The sequence below is a fragment of the Ptychodera flava genome, chromosome 6 (genome assembly GCF_041260155.1).
Source record: "Ptychodera flava strain L36383 chromosome 6, AS_Pfla_20210202, whole genome shotgun sequence".
NCBI lineage: Eukaryota > Metazoa > Hemichordata > Enteropneusta > Ptychoderidae > Ptychodera > Ptychodera flava.
In genome coordinates, this window is record NC_091933.1 from 23,905,962 (window position 1) to 23,922,353 (window position 16,392).

The following is a 16,392-nucleotide window of genomic DNA, read 5'->3' on the forward strand; positions in this document are numbered from 1 at the left end:
TGTAATAGTCCAGACTACAATTTCCAGGGATTCTAACTATCACCGGACAAAATCTACTCAAGTGCAGCTGAATTGGTGCAGTGCCCGTGGATTTTTAGGAATGGGTCAATGTGGTTGAAGGCCATTTGTGTTTTTTATCAGCTTCTCCTGGCAGCAAATTTACACACCATATTGGAAAACATGAGAGAGCAATGCCTCTGTAATCTATCTATCAACGGAAACAACTCGATTCTTGGACGTGACAAAACGACTTTCAGTGGTAGATTTACGACTTGATTAAGAAAACAGGTTTGAAGACAGTAACAGAACATATTTTCCAAATTAGTTCTAAATTGCTGCCCAACTTCTTGCCGTAACAATAATAAAGAAATTTGGTATCATTCAGAAATTAGGCTTTCTCATTACATGCAGTGGCTGGAGTAAGTTGCTGTGAATTGGAAAATATTTGATAATTAAGTGCATGAAATTGTGAAATATGCTGTGCACTTAGCGTTTAGACTTTTCAAGAGTGACGAATTTTTGATATGTTGGGAGTAACCGCAAGTGGATGTATTTTAGCTGTTGGCTGTAATGAAAATGCCGCTGCTTCTCATCTTTCCCATGATTTACAAACTGCAAGAGCGAGAGAGAGCCGGTGGCATCCTGTGTATCAAATCAATAAATATTGTTTCCCGAGCACATATATATGCAAATATCCACCCTAGGTGTTGCCCGAATGGCAGTTAATCGCTAGGTAGGAAATTAACCTGTAATCAAAACAAATGCAATCTTTCCTCAAAGTTTAAACACTTCCAGAGGACAATCAGGGGATAGTGTACTGCATTGTTGCGGATTCAGTTGGTATTTTGTGAAAACTGACTTACTGTGAGAGTCAAGTTAACGTTCAAGTCTTGTGTCCTGCTCTAGAGCTGTGATAATTTATTCACCCTACGTCAAGGGGAAGTTTACAGTTAATTGAGATTCTTTGGATACTGCGTGCCATGTGGAGCTGAAAGCAGTCAATTTCAGACGATCTCTGAGATGATATAGTCACCTGTGTTTGATAAGGTCAAGGATACGCCGTTTGGGAGAGGGTTGCAATTTACTGCAAGAGAGACGGTTTCTCAACTGATAACACGATTTTTGATTACCGTATCACAACTGATTTTTCAACAGTTCCATCAAATTTCAAAAAGAAATTTCCACACATTTCAATTGATACGTGTATCGCAATCATCAAATAAGTTCTTGGATAATATTACACTCCGTCAATCAGGAAACTCTGACTTCCATCTGCAAATGTTTTCTTTCTAGTGACAAGTCCGTGTGAAGAACAGTGATTTCTCGGCCAGTTTCTATACTTTTTAGCAACTATAGACTATAATCTATAGAAGCTATTGGGATGGGTATCCGTCCGGCGTCAGTCTGTATGTATGTATGTATGTATGTATGTATGTCCGTTTGTGAGGCGTCCGTCCACTCAAATATCTTGAGAACCGCAGTACTTACTGATTTGATATTTGTTGTGTAGATAGAAAAAATGATTTTGAGAAATTATTTTTTTGAATTTTTTGATATTGTTGAAAATAGGCAAATTAATGCCAAAAAAGGCGTTTTTGGTAAAAAATCTTCTTCTTCATAACCGCTGGTCAGACAGCTTTGTTATTTGGTATACAGGTCCCTAGGGATAACCCAACTTAGATTTGTTCAAATTGTGATGAAATATGCAAATGTGTATTTTTAAGGAATTTTTTGTCATTTTTGGTCAAAGTTTGACTTACATTGTATGTAATTCTTGTACTGTATAAACCCTATCAATTCACCCAGAAAAAAATAATTAATATGATTTTAAATAATTAAATTAATTAGGAAATCATCAAAGCCAAAATAATTTTAGTGTGGAATTATCAGAAAGTTCAACTTTTTTTGACAGTTCATAGTGAATTGAGGATTAAAACATGTAAAGGCAACTTTCCTGAATCCCAACTTTGATATATTCTGAACCACCATTTATGTTATCTAAAAGAAATTGCTCATAATAGTTTGTCATGATAGGGTGGTCAAATAAATAGAGATAGAGAAAGTTCTAATTTCCATTTATGGTTGAGTTGGTAAGGATAAAATAAGATTACTTTTTGAGGAAAAAAATAGAGTGGTCAATTGAAAGAGTGGTCAAAGTGATAGGGTTTTTATGGTAAAGCTGGGCTGTAAGATTCCTCATGTGCTATGCAATGAAAGTGTAACATGATTCCATATAATGCTTTTGATGACCTTGAACTTCTTAAGTTACAAACATTTGTCTCTTCAGTGTGCTTTCTCTGAGTACGTACAGTCTCAACTTATTCAACAGAACTTACTTACAATGTTAATTTGAAAGTTAAAATGTGCTTGGTTAATAGGATGAAAATACTGATATTAAAAGATAACCAGCTCAAGATTCTTTATAACCTGACAGATATGCTGTTTTTTTATGACGTAAATCTTGATTTAAGCAAGTCTTGTTTACTTTAATTAGAATGTAATTAACTCTCGTTTATTTGCTATCATAGACTAATATAGTCTGATGAAATATGCAAATCTGTATTTTTACAGAATTTTTTCCATTTTTGGTCAGGCCATCCTGAAATGAGCTATCAAAGATATCCACCTTCTTCATCAATACATGTGTCACAAAAGGTTATTCTCTACATAACACAGCAGAGCTCTGTCAACTGTTGAGTCGCTTGTTTTTTCAAAACCGCTGGTCAGACAGCTTTAATATTTGGTTTACATGTCCCTAGGATGACCTTAGTGAGATAATTTCATACAGTCAGGAAATACTTAATTTTGTATCCATGTCTATAGTAGCTTCAGGGACTTTGGCCCTATGTTTTAGAGGGGGTGTGAGAGAGGCATTTTATTTGTCAAAACAGTTAAACACCAAAAGTAAAAGGCATATGGTATTGAGAAACATACAGAATATCCTAATATTCCTACCAAAAAATAATGTCACTTTCATAAATTAGTGATTATTTTCACCATGGACTTTCTCCTATCTGCATTTTATGAAAAGGCTGGTAATAATATTGATTGCAAGGATGTCTTGTAGACAGTTTTTTTCATGAATGGTGATATTGTAAATGACGTGAAAGTGGTCCTAGGTAGCTGCAACAGCACTGTATCTTTGATAAAAGTGTGAGAGTGACTTATGGATTTTATGAATTGAGACAGTGTTTTGCAGCACAATGACAAGGGCCATTTAAAGAAGTGACTTCAACTTCAAGGGATACCTTATGCCCTTCAGTCTCCTGCTTGGCATAGCAGGCAAAATTAAACAGCAATGATAAATCAATGTTGTTCTGTAATAGTCTATTTGTTAGAGTTTCTCTCTGTATGCAAATATTGTACAAGAAAACTGATGCCAGGAAATTAGATGGTATTCTGTCCAGTTGGTTGTCTTTGTCGACGACCGGAAAATCTCAAGCCTTGCGGATCAGTGAAGCGGTTACTTCGCTGTTGTCCCTCCAGGTTGCCAATCAGGTCTGTGTGCACACAGGCGGTAGATGGTCACTCTGCAATAATTCTGGCCGTGTCTGCAGTGTCCGCCGCTACCGCAGACACCGGCCATTTGAATGCAGTCGGCGGGCATCACCAAGGGACCCCCGGCATGTAAGCGATGGTAATCTCAGGCAGCGACAGAGGAAATTAGCAGAGAATCGAGGAACTGTAAACGGAATGCCAGATTACACTTAAACCTGATCTGTGAAAATGAAATAAAAAGGGAAGTGGGTCTATCGTTTATTTGATTAGATGATCAAGGAACAGAAGGTTTAGTTGAAGAACAGATTAGGATATCAGTTAGCTGGTGCCGCCTGGACAGATGTGAATCCGAGACGTCCAAGAAATTCAATCTCTCACACACTCACTCACGTACAAACCATCATAGAAGGGTCTATGTCTAGTTTTTGTCGCTTATTTGAACACTTCCTATTTTGCTTTGTGATCATCAAGATTTTAATCTCTTCAAACCTTGTGCTGATTGGTTTAATGGGACAGTAGCTCTAGCTTTTGAAGCTTTTTTTCACTATTTTTGTTTTGTAAGTCAGCGGCAACTTCTTATTCTACTCCCCAAATCACGTTGAAGTAACGATTATTCAGCTTGTCTGTACAGCATCTGTGTGTGTATTAACAGTGCACTGTTCTTGTGTATGTCTGTATTTTAATCCAGTCTATGATTCACATGTCACAATAACAATACAATCTGTTCATGTACAGGCTGAGTTGACAAGCTGAATACTGCGTATCTCAACATGCATTTGGGAAGTAGAACAAGAAACTGTTGTTGACATAAAAAAAAAACCATAAAAAAAAATAATGAAATTACCCATAGGTATTTGAACACTGACCACTGGCATGATACTAGAACTTTAAAGTCTTGTATGTCGTCTGAAAGATGATGTGAAGCACATGCCTCAAAATATAAAGACTTCAACTTTGCTTAAACTTTCTAGAAGAAAACCATTAACCATTCCCTTCCGAAATCAAAAAATAAAAATGTAAGGTCATCATGCGGAAACAAACTGGTACTAGAGAAACAATTCACCCAATATTTACTGACGCTTGAAATTCAAAATGGCCGCCATCCCTGCACTTCATAACTGCTATGGGAAAAATTGATTTTCAATTTTTGTAAAACTAAACCAATGAAAACTATATCTACTTCATGAGCGTCAAAACGAGCCCCCCAAGCGGTAGACTAAAAAGGCCTTGTAAAAGTTTGGGAATCCAAATGTCTGTCCCCCGGGTGCAATCTACCTCAATATTATGATTTGCATAAAGAGATACTCCCATGTACATTAGTTTACATTAAGGCATCATTTATTGAATGTTCTTAGTGAAATACATAATCACTTCTATGTTTTTTTCAGCTTTGAAATTGCAGGCTTTATTTTCCACAAAATCCTATGATTTTCCCTGGGTTTGTTTTTCTGATGTTGTACCGCTACATCACTTGTAGACTTCTACATGATATGACAAAGCTGTTACATTATTGTCATCGCTTATTTCTTTTTCATTTGAATGTTTGTGTTTTTGCAGGCCGGTTGCATGTACATCCATGGAGGTGTGACGTCCATATACGGAGATGAGAGAACGGCCGAACTTTATAGGATATGGCTGTACGTACCGACCCTGCTGGAAATCAGCTGGTTCAAAGTGTCCTCACTTATACCCAGACTTGACAAACTCTCTCATTCTACTCTGATATCGCTTGGCATTCCCAGGCAGCTGGTGGAGCGCATCCAAAAGCATTGATCAAGGCATCAAGATTTACGGAAGCAGAAAAGAAGGAAAAGAAATGAAATCCATAATGTGGAGTGTGACAGCTTGATGGTGGTGATTTTATCGATTGTTACAGGACTCTGGGCCATTTTTACACATCTGCCTTCCTAGTACTGATTTGCTGTGAGGGGGTTAAATTAGTGCAGTCAGATGCCAATTCATGTTTCAAATTTTCAAATGTTTAGATTTTTTTCTCAAATGCTGCAGTGCTGTGTTTTACAGACTTTCAGTAGCATACCGGTAGGGAGGTCCCCTCAACAGCATCTCTCTCCACCCTCCTCTTAAACCAGACTGGCACTACCACCACCACAAGCACTATCACACACACTTCTGTATCATTGCCTTTCACACACTCCATGCTACTGAACACGCACACATCGGGCACACTCTGTGATTACAAAATTGTCATCACTTGAAATAAAAAATTGCGATCATCGTCTCTCCACCAGCAGGACCATTTTCTCAGCAAATTTATTCAGCCACCGAGGATTGAATCATCAGAATTATGGAGAGAGAATTATATCAACAACAAACACCTCAAACTTTAAGCCATCTTTTATGAAATTCTCATTTGTAAACTTTTACAAAAAACAGAATTTTCAGGATTTTTTTGTGATGAACTTTAGTGTCAATGTTGTGGTCCAAAGACTGTCGACATTTCACTATATTAGCTATTTCCATGTTCAGTATGGTTGACTTTATACAAAATGGACTGAGTTAATGTGCTTTCTCATGACAAGCAAATCAAAATTTTTGTCAACTAAGTGACATCAGAACAAGGCTGAAAGCAAAAACAAGAAAAAAAAATTATCATAGAAAGCATATGATATATTAGCCCTTGATTTTATCACATTTTAAACTTTTTGCTTCAGTTTTGAAGCACGTTGTAGAAAAGCACTAATCAAAATATCACCGCTCCTATAGGATAATTGACTCTTTCACACACCCTCCCCCACCCATTTTGGTGTAGAGAGTTCCAAGTCTTTCCATGATAAACACTAGGGTTTTGTACCATTGTATAACACTGAAAGGTTAAACTTTGTGCAGGACTTTGGAAGCAAAAAGTGCCCACAAATGTTGCGCTGATAGTGAGTTGGTGTTTTTTTAATAGAATGGTCCATATCTACACTATGTAGTCATTTCATGCGCGGGAAAATAGCATTGTAGGTGATTCTAAGAAAGTACAAAATGAAATAATTTCATGAAACATGTTTTTTTGTTTTCCTAGCAAGTGACATTTTGTAGTTTTGTTACAAATAAGACAGAACATATCATTTGAGTGTGAAGCTGCATTTGAGTGCTATTTGAATGCAGTCAAGTGATTTTTTTTCTAATGTGTGGCCAAAGTTTGACGCTGTGGACTAAGATGTCTTTGATGTGTTGAATGTGTAATAGCAGAGTTCAAAGTGTTAGGGAATTTGTGGTTTATCAATCCATTTCCATATAAGTACCTGCTCGCTAGAAGCAATGTTGATGCTTTGTGTGTTGGTAGTTTGCAATGAGATATGTCACTTCCTGTCAGTGTTTAGACTGCAGTCTAAGGCATATTGGCTCAAATTTACTCATTTTAATTCCAGAATATATCATAAATTCTTCAATATCGGCATAACCACCAACTTCTTCTGAGCAGCCAAAATCAGTCAAATGACACATTCAAACTTCATGCATATCAGCTAATCTTCATAGCACTCTCTTGCCAAGTTACTGTAATGTGTTTGGTTTACCGTAATGACCTGTAACTCTGAAATTTATCCATTGTTATCAACAATACCAAGAGACAAATTGACAAGTGTTTGTGATTGGCTGATGTAGATGTGCTAGGTTTTAATATCCGACGACAGGATCACTTAGTGTCGAGCAAAATGTGAAAAATGTCCATGAGGTAAATAAGAGTGGCTGTCAGGTGTGATCCATTCATTCTTAGTGTGGTTGTCACTAGTCCGTTTCACATCAGCTGTTACTATTGTAACATTTCGCATCACTTTACCACAAATATTGGAAAGGGTTGCCCACCCCTGCAAATGTTCAGCACTGCAAAAGTTCATTTCGGAATATAAATATTGGTATTTCAGTCTTTTTTCCCTTTGATTACCAATTCACATATTGAATCCACCCCTGTAAGATTTGTATGTCATTTCATAACTGGTTTTAATGAAACTTGGGTCGAGTATTAAACTCACTGACAAAATTCCAACTGAAAACCGGTCACATCCCGTAAGATAATGGTTTGAAAATGTTTGAATTGAATCAAACTGGATGTGAGACCAGATTTTAACTAAACAAATGAACGTCTTGTTTGGAACAGAAAATAATCCAGATTAGCGAGAGCACTGTTTCACCTCAGAAGCCAATCCGTCTCTGTTGACATGTTAATATCTGCAATTCCCATGTTGTATTAAGTCAGTAGTCCGTCATTGAGTGATCACATGTCTGATGTTCTCCCTGCTAATGTCTCTCAGGTGTATATTCCAACATCATCCAATAATGAAACCTTCATCACAAAGCTAGCTGATCATTTATCCCGCCCGCATCATACCTGTATGCATCGCAGTCACTCACGTACAGAAATCAGAGTGCAGATCAACATTGACTGGTCATACGTAAAACGCACCACAATGTACATCCCATAGTAGCCAATCAGATATCTTCTAGTTTTACATTCTACATCAGCCAATCCCACGTCTTGTTAGTAGCCTACGATTCCCATTTGCATACTGGCCAATCAAAAGATACGTTATTTGCAGCTTGTCTATATCAACCAATCCTATATCTCGTTACTACGAATTCTATGTTAGCCAATAGTACTACTTTTAAATTACTCATCTACATACTACATTAGCCCAATGATGCAGTTCCATACTTGTACACCAGTGAAGCATATTTTGTGGAACACCATTATCCCCAAAGTCACGCTGCTGTGTATAGATAATGATCTGTTGGATATAAGTAGCGTATAAAAGTAATAATAATAATAAACAGGCCATATTTTTCTGAAAATTTAATGTCTAACCTTAAAACATTGAAACTTCTTTCGTATCATTCATCAAATTTAAAAAAATAGCTGCCAGTCAGTTTTATTATCAAAATTACGCTTTTTCGAAATCTATATGTCCGACTTGTCATTCCGCTCTCAGATCGTTGTAGAACGGGGAAATGATTTCCAAGATTCAATCTCCTGAGTCATTTCTCTGTACATCAGTTTGTCTTCAATAAATTTTAAAATTTTCAAATTCTCACGTATTTATGGGTAGTTGACTTCTGATCAATTCATTCACAAACTACCTTTTTAATTAATGTATTATCTCCTATTCCCCTGGCTTTCTATGGTCAGATGAAATGTATTAGGGCAATACCATTGGGAACTTAGGGGGAGTAAATAAGTTTGACATGTCAAGTGCAATTAATATTTTTACTCAGTGCTTGCAAGCTACTGTTAGAGAGGGTTGTGTGCTATTTATAATCATAGTTTAGAGTATCTAAAAGTGGTCTTGCCAAATAGGAAGACATATATCTATATATATATATTCTGATGTAAACTTAGTTTGTTGGTTTTTTACTGTTTAGGCGACATGTTTTCAGTGACCTTGTTCCCCTCCGAATCAGTTTTCATTGCAATGTGTGCTAGTTTTCAGACAATGTTGAATTAGATTCAAGACGCAGGCGTAGCTTCTATGGTTTTTACTATTCCTTTAGCGAGCAACTAGTCAAAGAGAGAAGTTGACCCAAAAAAATGGAAGAAAAGAAATGTTAATAACTTTGATAGTATCATTTTTTTTTTGTTTAAAAGATTTTAAATCTGTATAACAGTATTAAAATATCAGAAGACCTGACTAAAAAGGCCGCTGTACGGCGGTATGTTGTTATCAGCGACTTTTACATGTCTGCATCCTCATGTCTGTGTTATTTTGTAGTATGGATGCTTCTTGCTTGGAGCTAAAATATGACCAAAAAAAATGTATCCCTCAAGTAACATAGATAAAGGGAGCAGATAAGACTAATGCAGCTAGATTGATGTAAGATATCTTGAAATTTTTTAATCTCCTGGTTGGCTCGTGAACCAACTTAAATACATTATTTGTCTCTATTTTTAGCTGTGTGTCGTCCCGGCTATAAGCATCTATGATACATTATTACGTGTTTTCCCAGGCGGTGCGGTGAGTTTTTCTGTCTGTAGTTTGTTCAAAGCCATCAATCATGGCACTCCAACGGCTATTATGCTCCAGTGATGACCCAAGATGGAAAAAAGAAAGGGACATCAAAACACTCGGCTGTGCCATCCCACATGTATTCATTGTGCATAAGATGTGTCGCCGGGCACTGTTTTTTTTACGCACAAAATGGCCCTGAACTCATATTGTTGGCCCATCAATTTCCCAGTCGCTAGGGGAGACGGCGCTTGCTGTCAATTGTATCTGACGTACAAAAGGGATGTCTGCCTTGCCCAGTGGCATTCCAAATGCCAAACCAGCCTTCACCTGCTGGACCTCCTGACTTGTTAAAGGGGCTTTTTTATATAATTCAGGCCAGCTTTTCTCAAAATCTATGAATTTGTCGAGGTAGTGGACTACTTTTTCAGTGGTCTTGTTGTCTACATCCAAAGAATTTGAGATTCCCAAAAAATTACCATGGTCAGTCATATTCAACTGACTAAATCTCAGCTTTTGTCAAGAAACTCTCTTTCAATTTACTCTGTAATATCTAAGTTACCGCAGTGTTAGCTGCAATATTTTATCAAAGACACATATCTTAATGACTTTTTTGTCCTCTTTCTCAGTATTGTTATTTTTATTAGTCCCTAGATGTACGGATACTCAGACCCTGCGATCACTTCTTTTTTCCTTGAAGTTGTTAATTAAGGGATTTTGTTCAAGGCAGGTTGTTCTGTGTCCTTCTCAATCACAATGAAATAGGCATCAATGTCAAGTTGACTTAAGAAGTTCAGAGTCCTTGGAATATACAAACTTACTGCAAACCGTTGCTTCAGACTACATTTCCCCTCGGCTGCACCCGTGGAAAAATATTTTTGCAGAGTGTTTTTGCCAGCCTTTCACAGTTTTTAGTTGACAGACTCAATACATTTGAAAACAAGATTTGAGAAAAAGAAGTTTGTTGCAGTCAATTTTTTCTAATTACAAAATTTTAATTATCTATGGTTGACAGTAATGAAATGAAATTTATGAACAAATTAAAAAAGGAAGGATCTAGTAAAAAGCCACAAACTTTCACGTTTTATAGCATCATTGAAGTGAACGCTGTGTTTGACAAAATTGTGAGCATGATTTAAAAAGCTCTTAAGAGATCCTAGTGGCGAAAAAAAAAAAACATCAAGAACATTCCAAAGAAAACCTCTGAAAGAATGTGGAGTATGGCAACCGTTGTTAGTGCTTTGATATCTCCGACACTTCATCAAATGCACAGATACTGTTACCCCGTGGTACAGTGAAACCTTTTACTGAATATGCTCAATCAATCTACACACACAGAAAATGTGCCTCTCCCCCCCCCCCCATCCGAGTTCCAAAGTCGAGATCTTTCAACCGCCCAGTTTCCACTTCAAAGGGTCCCAACATTCATTCCAAACTTTCCATTTTTACTGAAATATGAAATAAGCACTACACACTTGTGCAATTATACACACACACACACACACACACACACACTTATCAGGTGCTGGGAACTGTCCATATCATTGTAAAATAGATTGCAATAATTACACACCATTTCACACACAAGATAAATCGGACAATAACCCTAAATATTGGGAGCAGAGATAAAGTTCTCTTTCGGTGCCGAGATACACCCATTTGCCATGGAATTTCCAAAAGAATGTCAACAATGTGCAAGCCGCAGGGTATAAAATCACAGGCTTTATAACCGACAAGTACCTGTCGCCAAATGACCCACTTCAGTCCCGCACGTGTAAAAATGAAGTCTTACAAGAAAGTGGCGATGATCCATTCCTTCAAAATAGTCTGTAAAATCACACAAGCAGTCACTACGTGTGACCTAGTATGAAATTATCAGGCAAACATTAAGACTACAACGGTACTTCACAACTCTTCAAAGTACCCTCCCTGAAACCTCCACCCCAACCAAAGGTTTCTCATCTTCTTAAAATGACTTGACATGGTTGCTTATAGATGCCTACTTTGTAGTACCTTGAAACCTCACTATTGTTCAGTGTACAAGTACATCCAATGCGTACGTGCTCTCCGTCTCATAGGTTTGCACACCTAGGCTTTAGACAGTATTATTCTATATGATCTCTATGGTTCTCTGTTGCAATTGTGGTACATGAATTTACAGTAAGTTATTTTTAGTGTTTTATACAGATTAAGAATTATCCAATTGTATATTAAAATTCTAGATGAAATAGTTTCTATTTAGTATTTGAAATCACAATTTGATAGACTTTTTGTACACTCTTTGTGTTTTCCTACACTGTAAGCGTGTTTTTGTGCGTGTTTAAAATGATGATAGTGTGTTCAACATTTTTTTTTTCACTTGATGAACTGTAACTTTCCAACTCAGGTGCTTTATGGCTCATCATTGAGGATGTTACCAGGTTGTTACCATGGAACTAAGATGTTACTGGGATGTTGCCATGGTAACAGGTCGTTGCTGCGGGCACACAGTCACCATGGCAACACTGTTCTGTAACTAGAGACTTTACCAGAATGTCAACCAGAATGATTTTATTGCATCAAAGCAAAGGTTTTCAATATTAGTTGGTGCTGTTAGACAGTTTTATATGTCTTTACAAAAATATGTAACTATATTTTATGCCAGTTTGATTACGATGTTGTCATGAAGTGACTGAATGTGTATTGTTTGCGAGATACGAATAATCAGTTGAGATGTTATTCTTTGTTTTCACCATCTCAGAAGCAAAGTCCTTAACATAGGTGTCATATTCAACCAGAACGTCAACAGGATTTGTAACCTTCATGTTGGTTAAAGAAGAAAGACTTTTTCATGGTTTTAACTTTTCATTTGAATGAAATCTACTTTGGTGTTGAACACCATGGTGATAGGAAAATGCTGTTTGCTAATAGATTTACATGTGAATTTTATCAACTTATGTTCAAGGAGACTATAGAAAACATCCTAAAATGTATTTTGAAAAAAAAAAACAGTTTCAGCTTTGAAAAAACAAGTTTGAATGCAGCTTTGAAAAAATCCATCAAATTTGCATGTTTAAATTGTCCTTATCGTTTATAACCACAGGCACGTTCAAAACTTATGAAACTAAATGGGAGAGTGGATAGTTTGAAGTTTTTCAAAAGTTTTCCATGATTTTCAATGAAACCTGGGATATTTCTGTTTCGAGAAAACTAACGTAAAACATGGCTTGTCAGCATTTTTGTACCCCGAAAAAAAGTTGTAGCACATCTTACCACAGTAGTGCAACTGAAAAAGAGATTGAATTTGGCCACTGTCATGAAGTTAATCCGCAGTAAATCACGCTGTATATTCTACAAAATGACAGCTTACATTGCCATTCTCATGCAGGGGAGACCTCTATGATGGTTTTCTGAAATGAATTCAGACTGGAAACAGTAAGGTTGACTAACCCATAATATTCAATAATACCTAATGATGTAAGCAGCTGCAGATTTTCACAATTTACAGACAACCTGTGAATTTTATCAAGGAATTTTTTCAATTTTTTTTGCAGTTTGAGTGAGTGTCATAGTGAGTCATGGTGTGTTCATGTTCCAGGTACTTTTGAAACACAGTGTTCTCAGATTTTACAGTGGAAGCTATGTGTAATTTTCTAGATTTTATTTTGTGTTGTGCAGCGTTTAATGAAGAAGGGAGTGTGGCGGAAAAAGTTCTTGCACCTTACTTCAACCTATGTTCAAAGTGAATATTCAGACTTTGATAACAAAGGATGTGTCCAGCCATGAGAAGTTTAAAAATAATCACTAGTCCGGACGTGCGCCAATTCTTTCCCCGGCATTCAGTTTTCATATATCATTAAGTTTAAATCAGTGTTTGATTGTTACTCTGGTGAAAAAAAAAAAATAACCAACACAAAATTTAAGTGTTTTCCAATTGCCACCAAGGCAGTAGTGAGAAATGAAAGGTCAAAGTTGAAATATAAATCTCCAAATACGGCTCCGGTTTTTTTCAGGCTTGCCAAGGAATCCCACACTCCCTGATCAGAGAAATGTATGAATGTTAGGGAGGTTTAATGCAAAGCCACACAGCTCGGCACTACATCTGTTAACCAGCAAACCACTAACTGTACGTCAATAAGCCATTTATAACAGCTCTCAGTGTGCTGCACCTGTCAGTCAAACACACAGAAAGCATGACTTGAACAATGCCACCTGCATTTCCAGATCATGAAATTTTGAACCAAATCATTCCACACTGGTGAATTATATTGCTTTTATCTTTAATATATTGTTACCATTTCGTCTAATACCAGTAGAATGTATTTGATTGGAATAAATATTGACTGTGTAGAATATCGCATTTTATCGTGTGTGTCCATTTATAGTGATGTTTTCCCCAGAAACACTGTCACAGACAACCCTGTCAAATGCTCAATAGCCTTGCGTGTCACCCAAAGTCTCCCATGGAGAAAAAAATTGATTAAATATGAATTTTCTGGTGTGTGACTTGCTCACTGTATCATTGGCTTGGCTGGCAACAAGTCTTAGATGATGTTAGCCATCTCGTTAAACACGTCAAAAAACATCTTAGGCTTTATCTGAGCAATTTAAGAACAGCAAACCTGAGTTTGTGTGACCTTTGAAAGGGGAAAATGATTTTATCTGCATTTGACAGGCACATTTTCTGATGATTTTTATCTCGTCAACTTACAAACCTGGCAGGAAATGTTTTGTTGTTAATTGTTGTATTAAACTGGTGAATCTTCCCTTTGGCCGCACTGTAGTTCGAAAATGTATAACCATTCACCGCAGTGATATTACTAGAGAGTTGTGAAATAGAGGCAAAAAATATTTTGGTTTTGTTGCCAGAAAAAAATTCTCTACAGTGGAAAAGTGAAAAAAGTCATGATACCTGCATCCATCTTTTTACCTACCCACAAGCAAAATAATCATTATATCTTAATTGTCCTTTTGGTCTTTTAGGCATGAATGGTTTAAAAAATAATGATAAACCTGGCGGAATTCAACTCCCAGGGAAGATGAAAGCTGTCAAACATACCCACTTATGATTGATTGGAACTCAGAAAGTAATGAAATCTAAATGAACTGCTGGTTTCATGACTTGAAAATTAAATATTTTTTTACTCCTTGTTGAGCTCATAAATTGTTGATTTCATCGTTCTCAAAGCATTTAGGAGAGCATTTCCCATCATGCAGTTCTTCAACACTAAAAGTGCACATCAGCGGTTGTCTTTCAACCAATAAAATTGACTATCAGTATGTACTGAAAGCAAGTATGTACACTTGGAATTTTGTCAACCAAAAGGAACTAAAAACTTGCAAAATAGTAAGGCTGTAAGCGAATGGCACCCAAGACTTCAAAAATCTTGAAAGGGCTAAGATTGCAAATATTTCATGAGTTTTCTTATTTTAATTCACCTGAATTATATCAATACAGTTGTGGCGTTTATTGGCCTCTGATGTTCAACCACTTTTCATGGACATCACTCGTAATCAACATCAATATTCCGACAGGCTACATCAAACGGCGAACGACACAGTTCCCAGGGCGAATAAAACAAAAAAAGAAGAAAGAGAACACAGCTGATCATAGCAGACTTTCATTCCAACAAACCATTTGGTTATTCATTCCAATTAAACGTGCGTGTTGCATATAACAGCCCAGCTGGTTAGGAGGAGTGGGCGTGTGCAATCACCCTGCAAGGCACAATACAAGTGTCCATTACGGAGATGATCTGTAAATTTCCCAAATGTTCAGTTCAATTTATGTCCATCTTGCCCAACACTCCTGGGAAATCCCCTCTCTCCAAGTACCACCCTCCTGGGAATATTACCTTACTTCGTCTTGAATACGTCTTAACACGGGCAGACAAATTGACGAGTGTATTTCATTATCTGTGGCAAAGGAAAAAAAGAAGAGAAGAAAGTGTGTCCTACGTCATTTTTTCCTTGGCAGTTATGTCATTCCCTTGGTTGAGTAATGAAATGTCCCAATAGCTTGGAAAGGTGCATGGCACGAACAGTACTGCAAAATGCACAGCAAACTTAAAATCAGAATTTCTCTCACTTCACAAAAAAAATTATGCTTCAAACATGTACACAGCACACATTTTTTTTACATATTTGCTCGTGATGCATATCATTGATGAAGATACAGTCTTTATATTTGCATAAGATGAAAGATTTTATCCGGCCCAACAGACAAAAATGATGTGTGTTTTTGGTTGTCTTTCGCCTGTATCACTTTGAGATCGATGCATTATCCCCACCATATTCATATTGTTCTCAAACAAACTGGTACAAAACAGCTAAAGATTCACGATGTCATATCAGTAGGAATAAGTAGTCTGAATTGAGCTGCTTTCCCTTTGTACTCATAAAATGAGTGAAAAGGAAGAGAATATATTGTGAGTTTGCAATCAGGGAAAGAAAAAACCTTTAACAGCTGTTGTAATCTCATGCTAATAAGTGGTTGGGGAAAAAGTTATAAACCAGGAAATTTTTGCCAAAATGTTCAGCATCAGAAACAAAAATATGTATTTTGCAATGTATTTGTTGGACAAATTGTCATTAGAAACCAGAAATTGTTTGTTGAAATATTTGATGTGTGTCTAGTCTACATCTGCAGTAACCATGACATTGTTGCCATAGTGCATACATATATATCCACTGTAAGCTGTATGCTATGGGTAGAAGCCTTCCTAGCGGACCACAATAAAATTTTATAGATAACTCATGGGACAATATGGCGTGTTTATTATATCATTAAATGACAATAAAGAAGAGCATAAAACTTCAAGTTAATGGTCCAGTGAACCTGTTGGGTCCCGCGTGATATAACCACATTCAACAGGTGTTTGTATGTATTATATGCTAATTCACTGGCTCTGTTGAATTTTTAGATATTTATATTGAGCTGGTGACCTTGGCCCGGAGTAATGATTATTGC

General features: G+C 36.8%; 1 protein-coding gene across 1 annotated transcript in view; it reads left to right on the forward strand.

Moving 5' to 3' along the window:
• LOC139135244 (kelch domain-containing protein 10-like) overlaps positions 1-9,022 on the forward strand; it is a 90,148-nt gene extending 81,126 nt beyond the window's left edge. Inside the window, exon 7 of the mRNA XM_070702535.1 lies at positions 5,056-9,022. Within this exon, the coding sequence (XP_070558636.1) occupies positions 5,056-5,271 (216 nt within the window). The 3' untranslated portion in view covers positions 5,272-9,022. The remainder of the gene's footprint in view (positions 1-5,055) is intronic.
• The last annotated feature ends 7,370 nt before the right edge of the window (positions 9,023-16,392 follow it).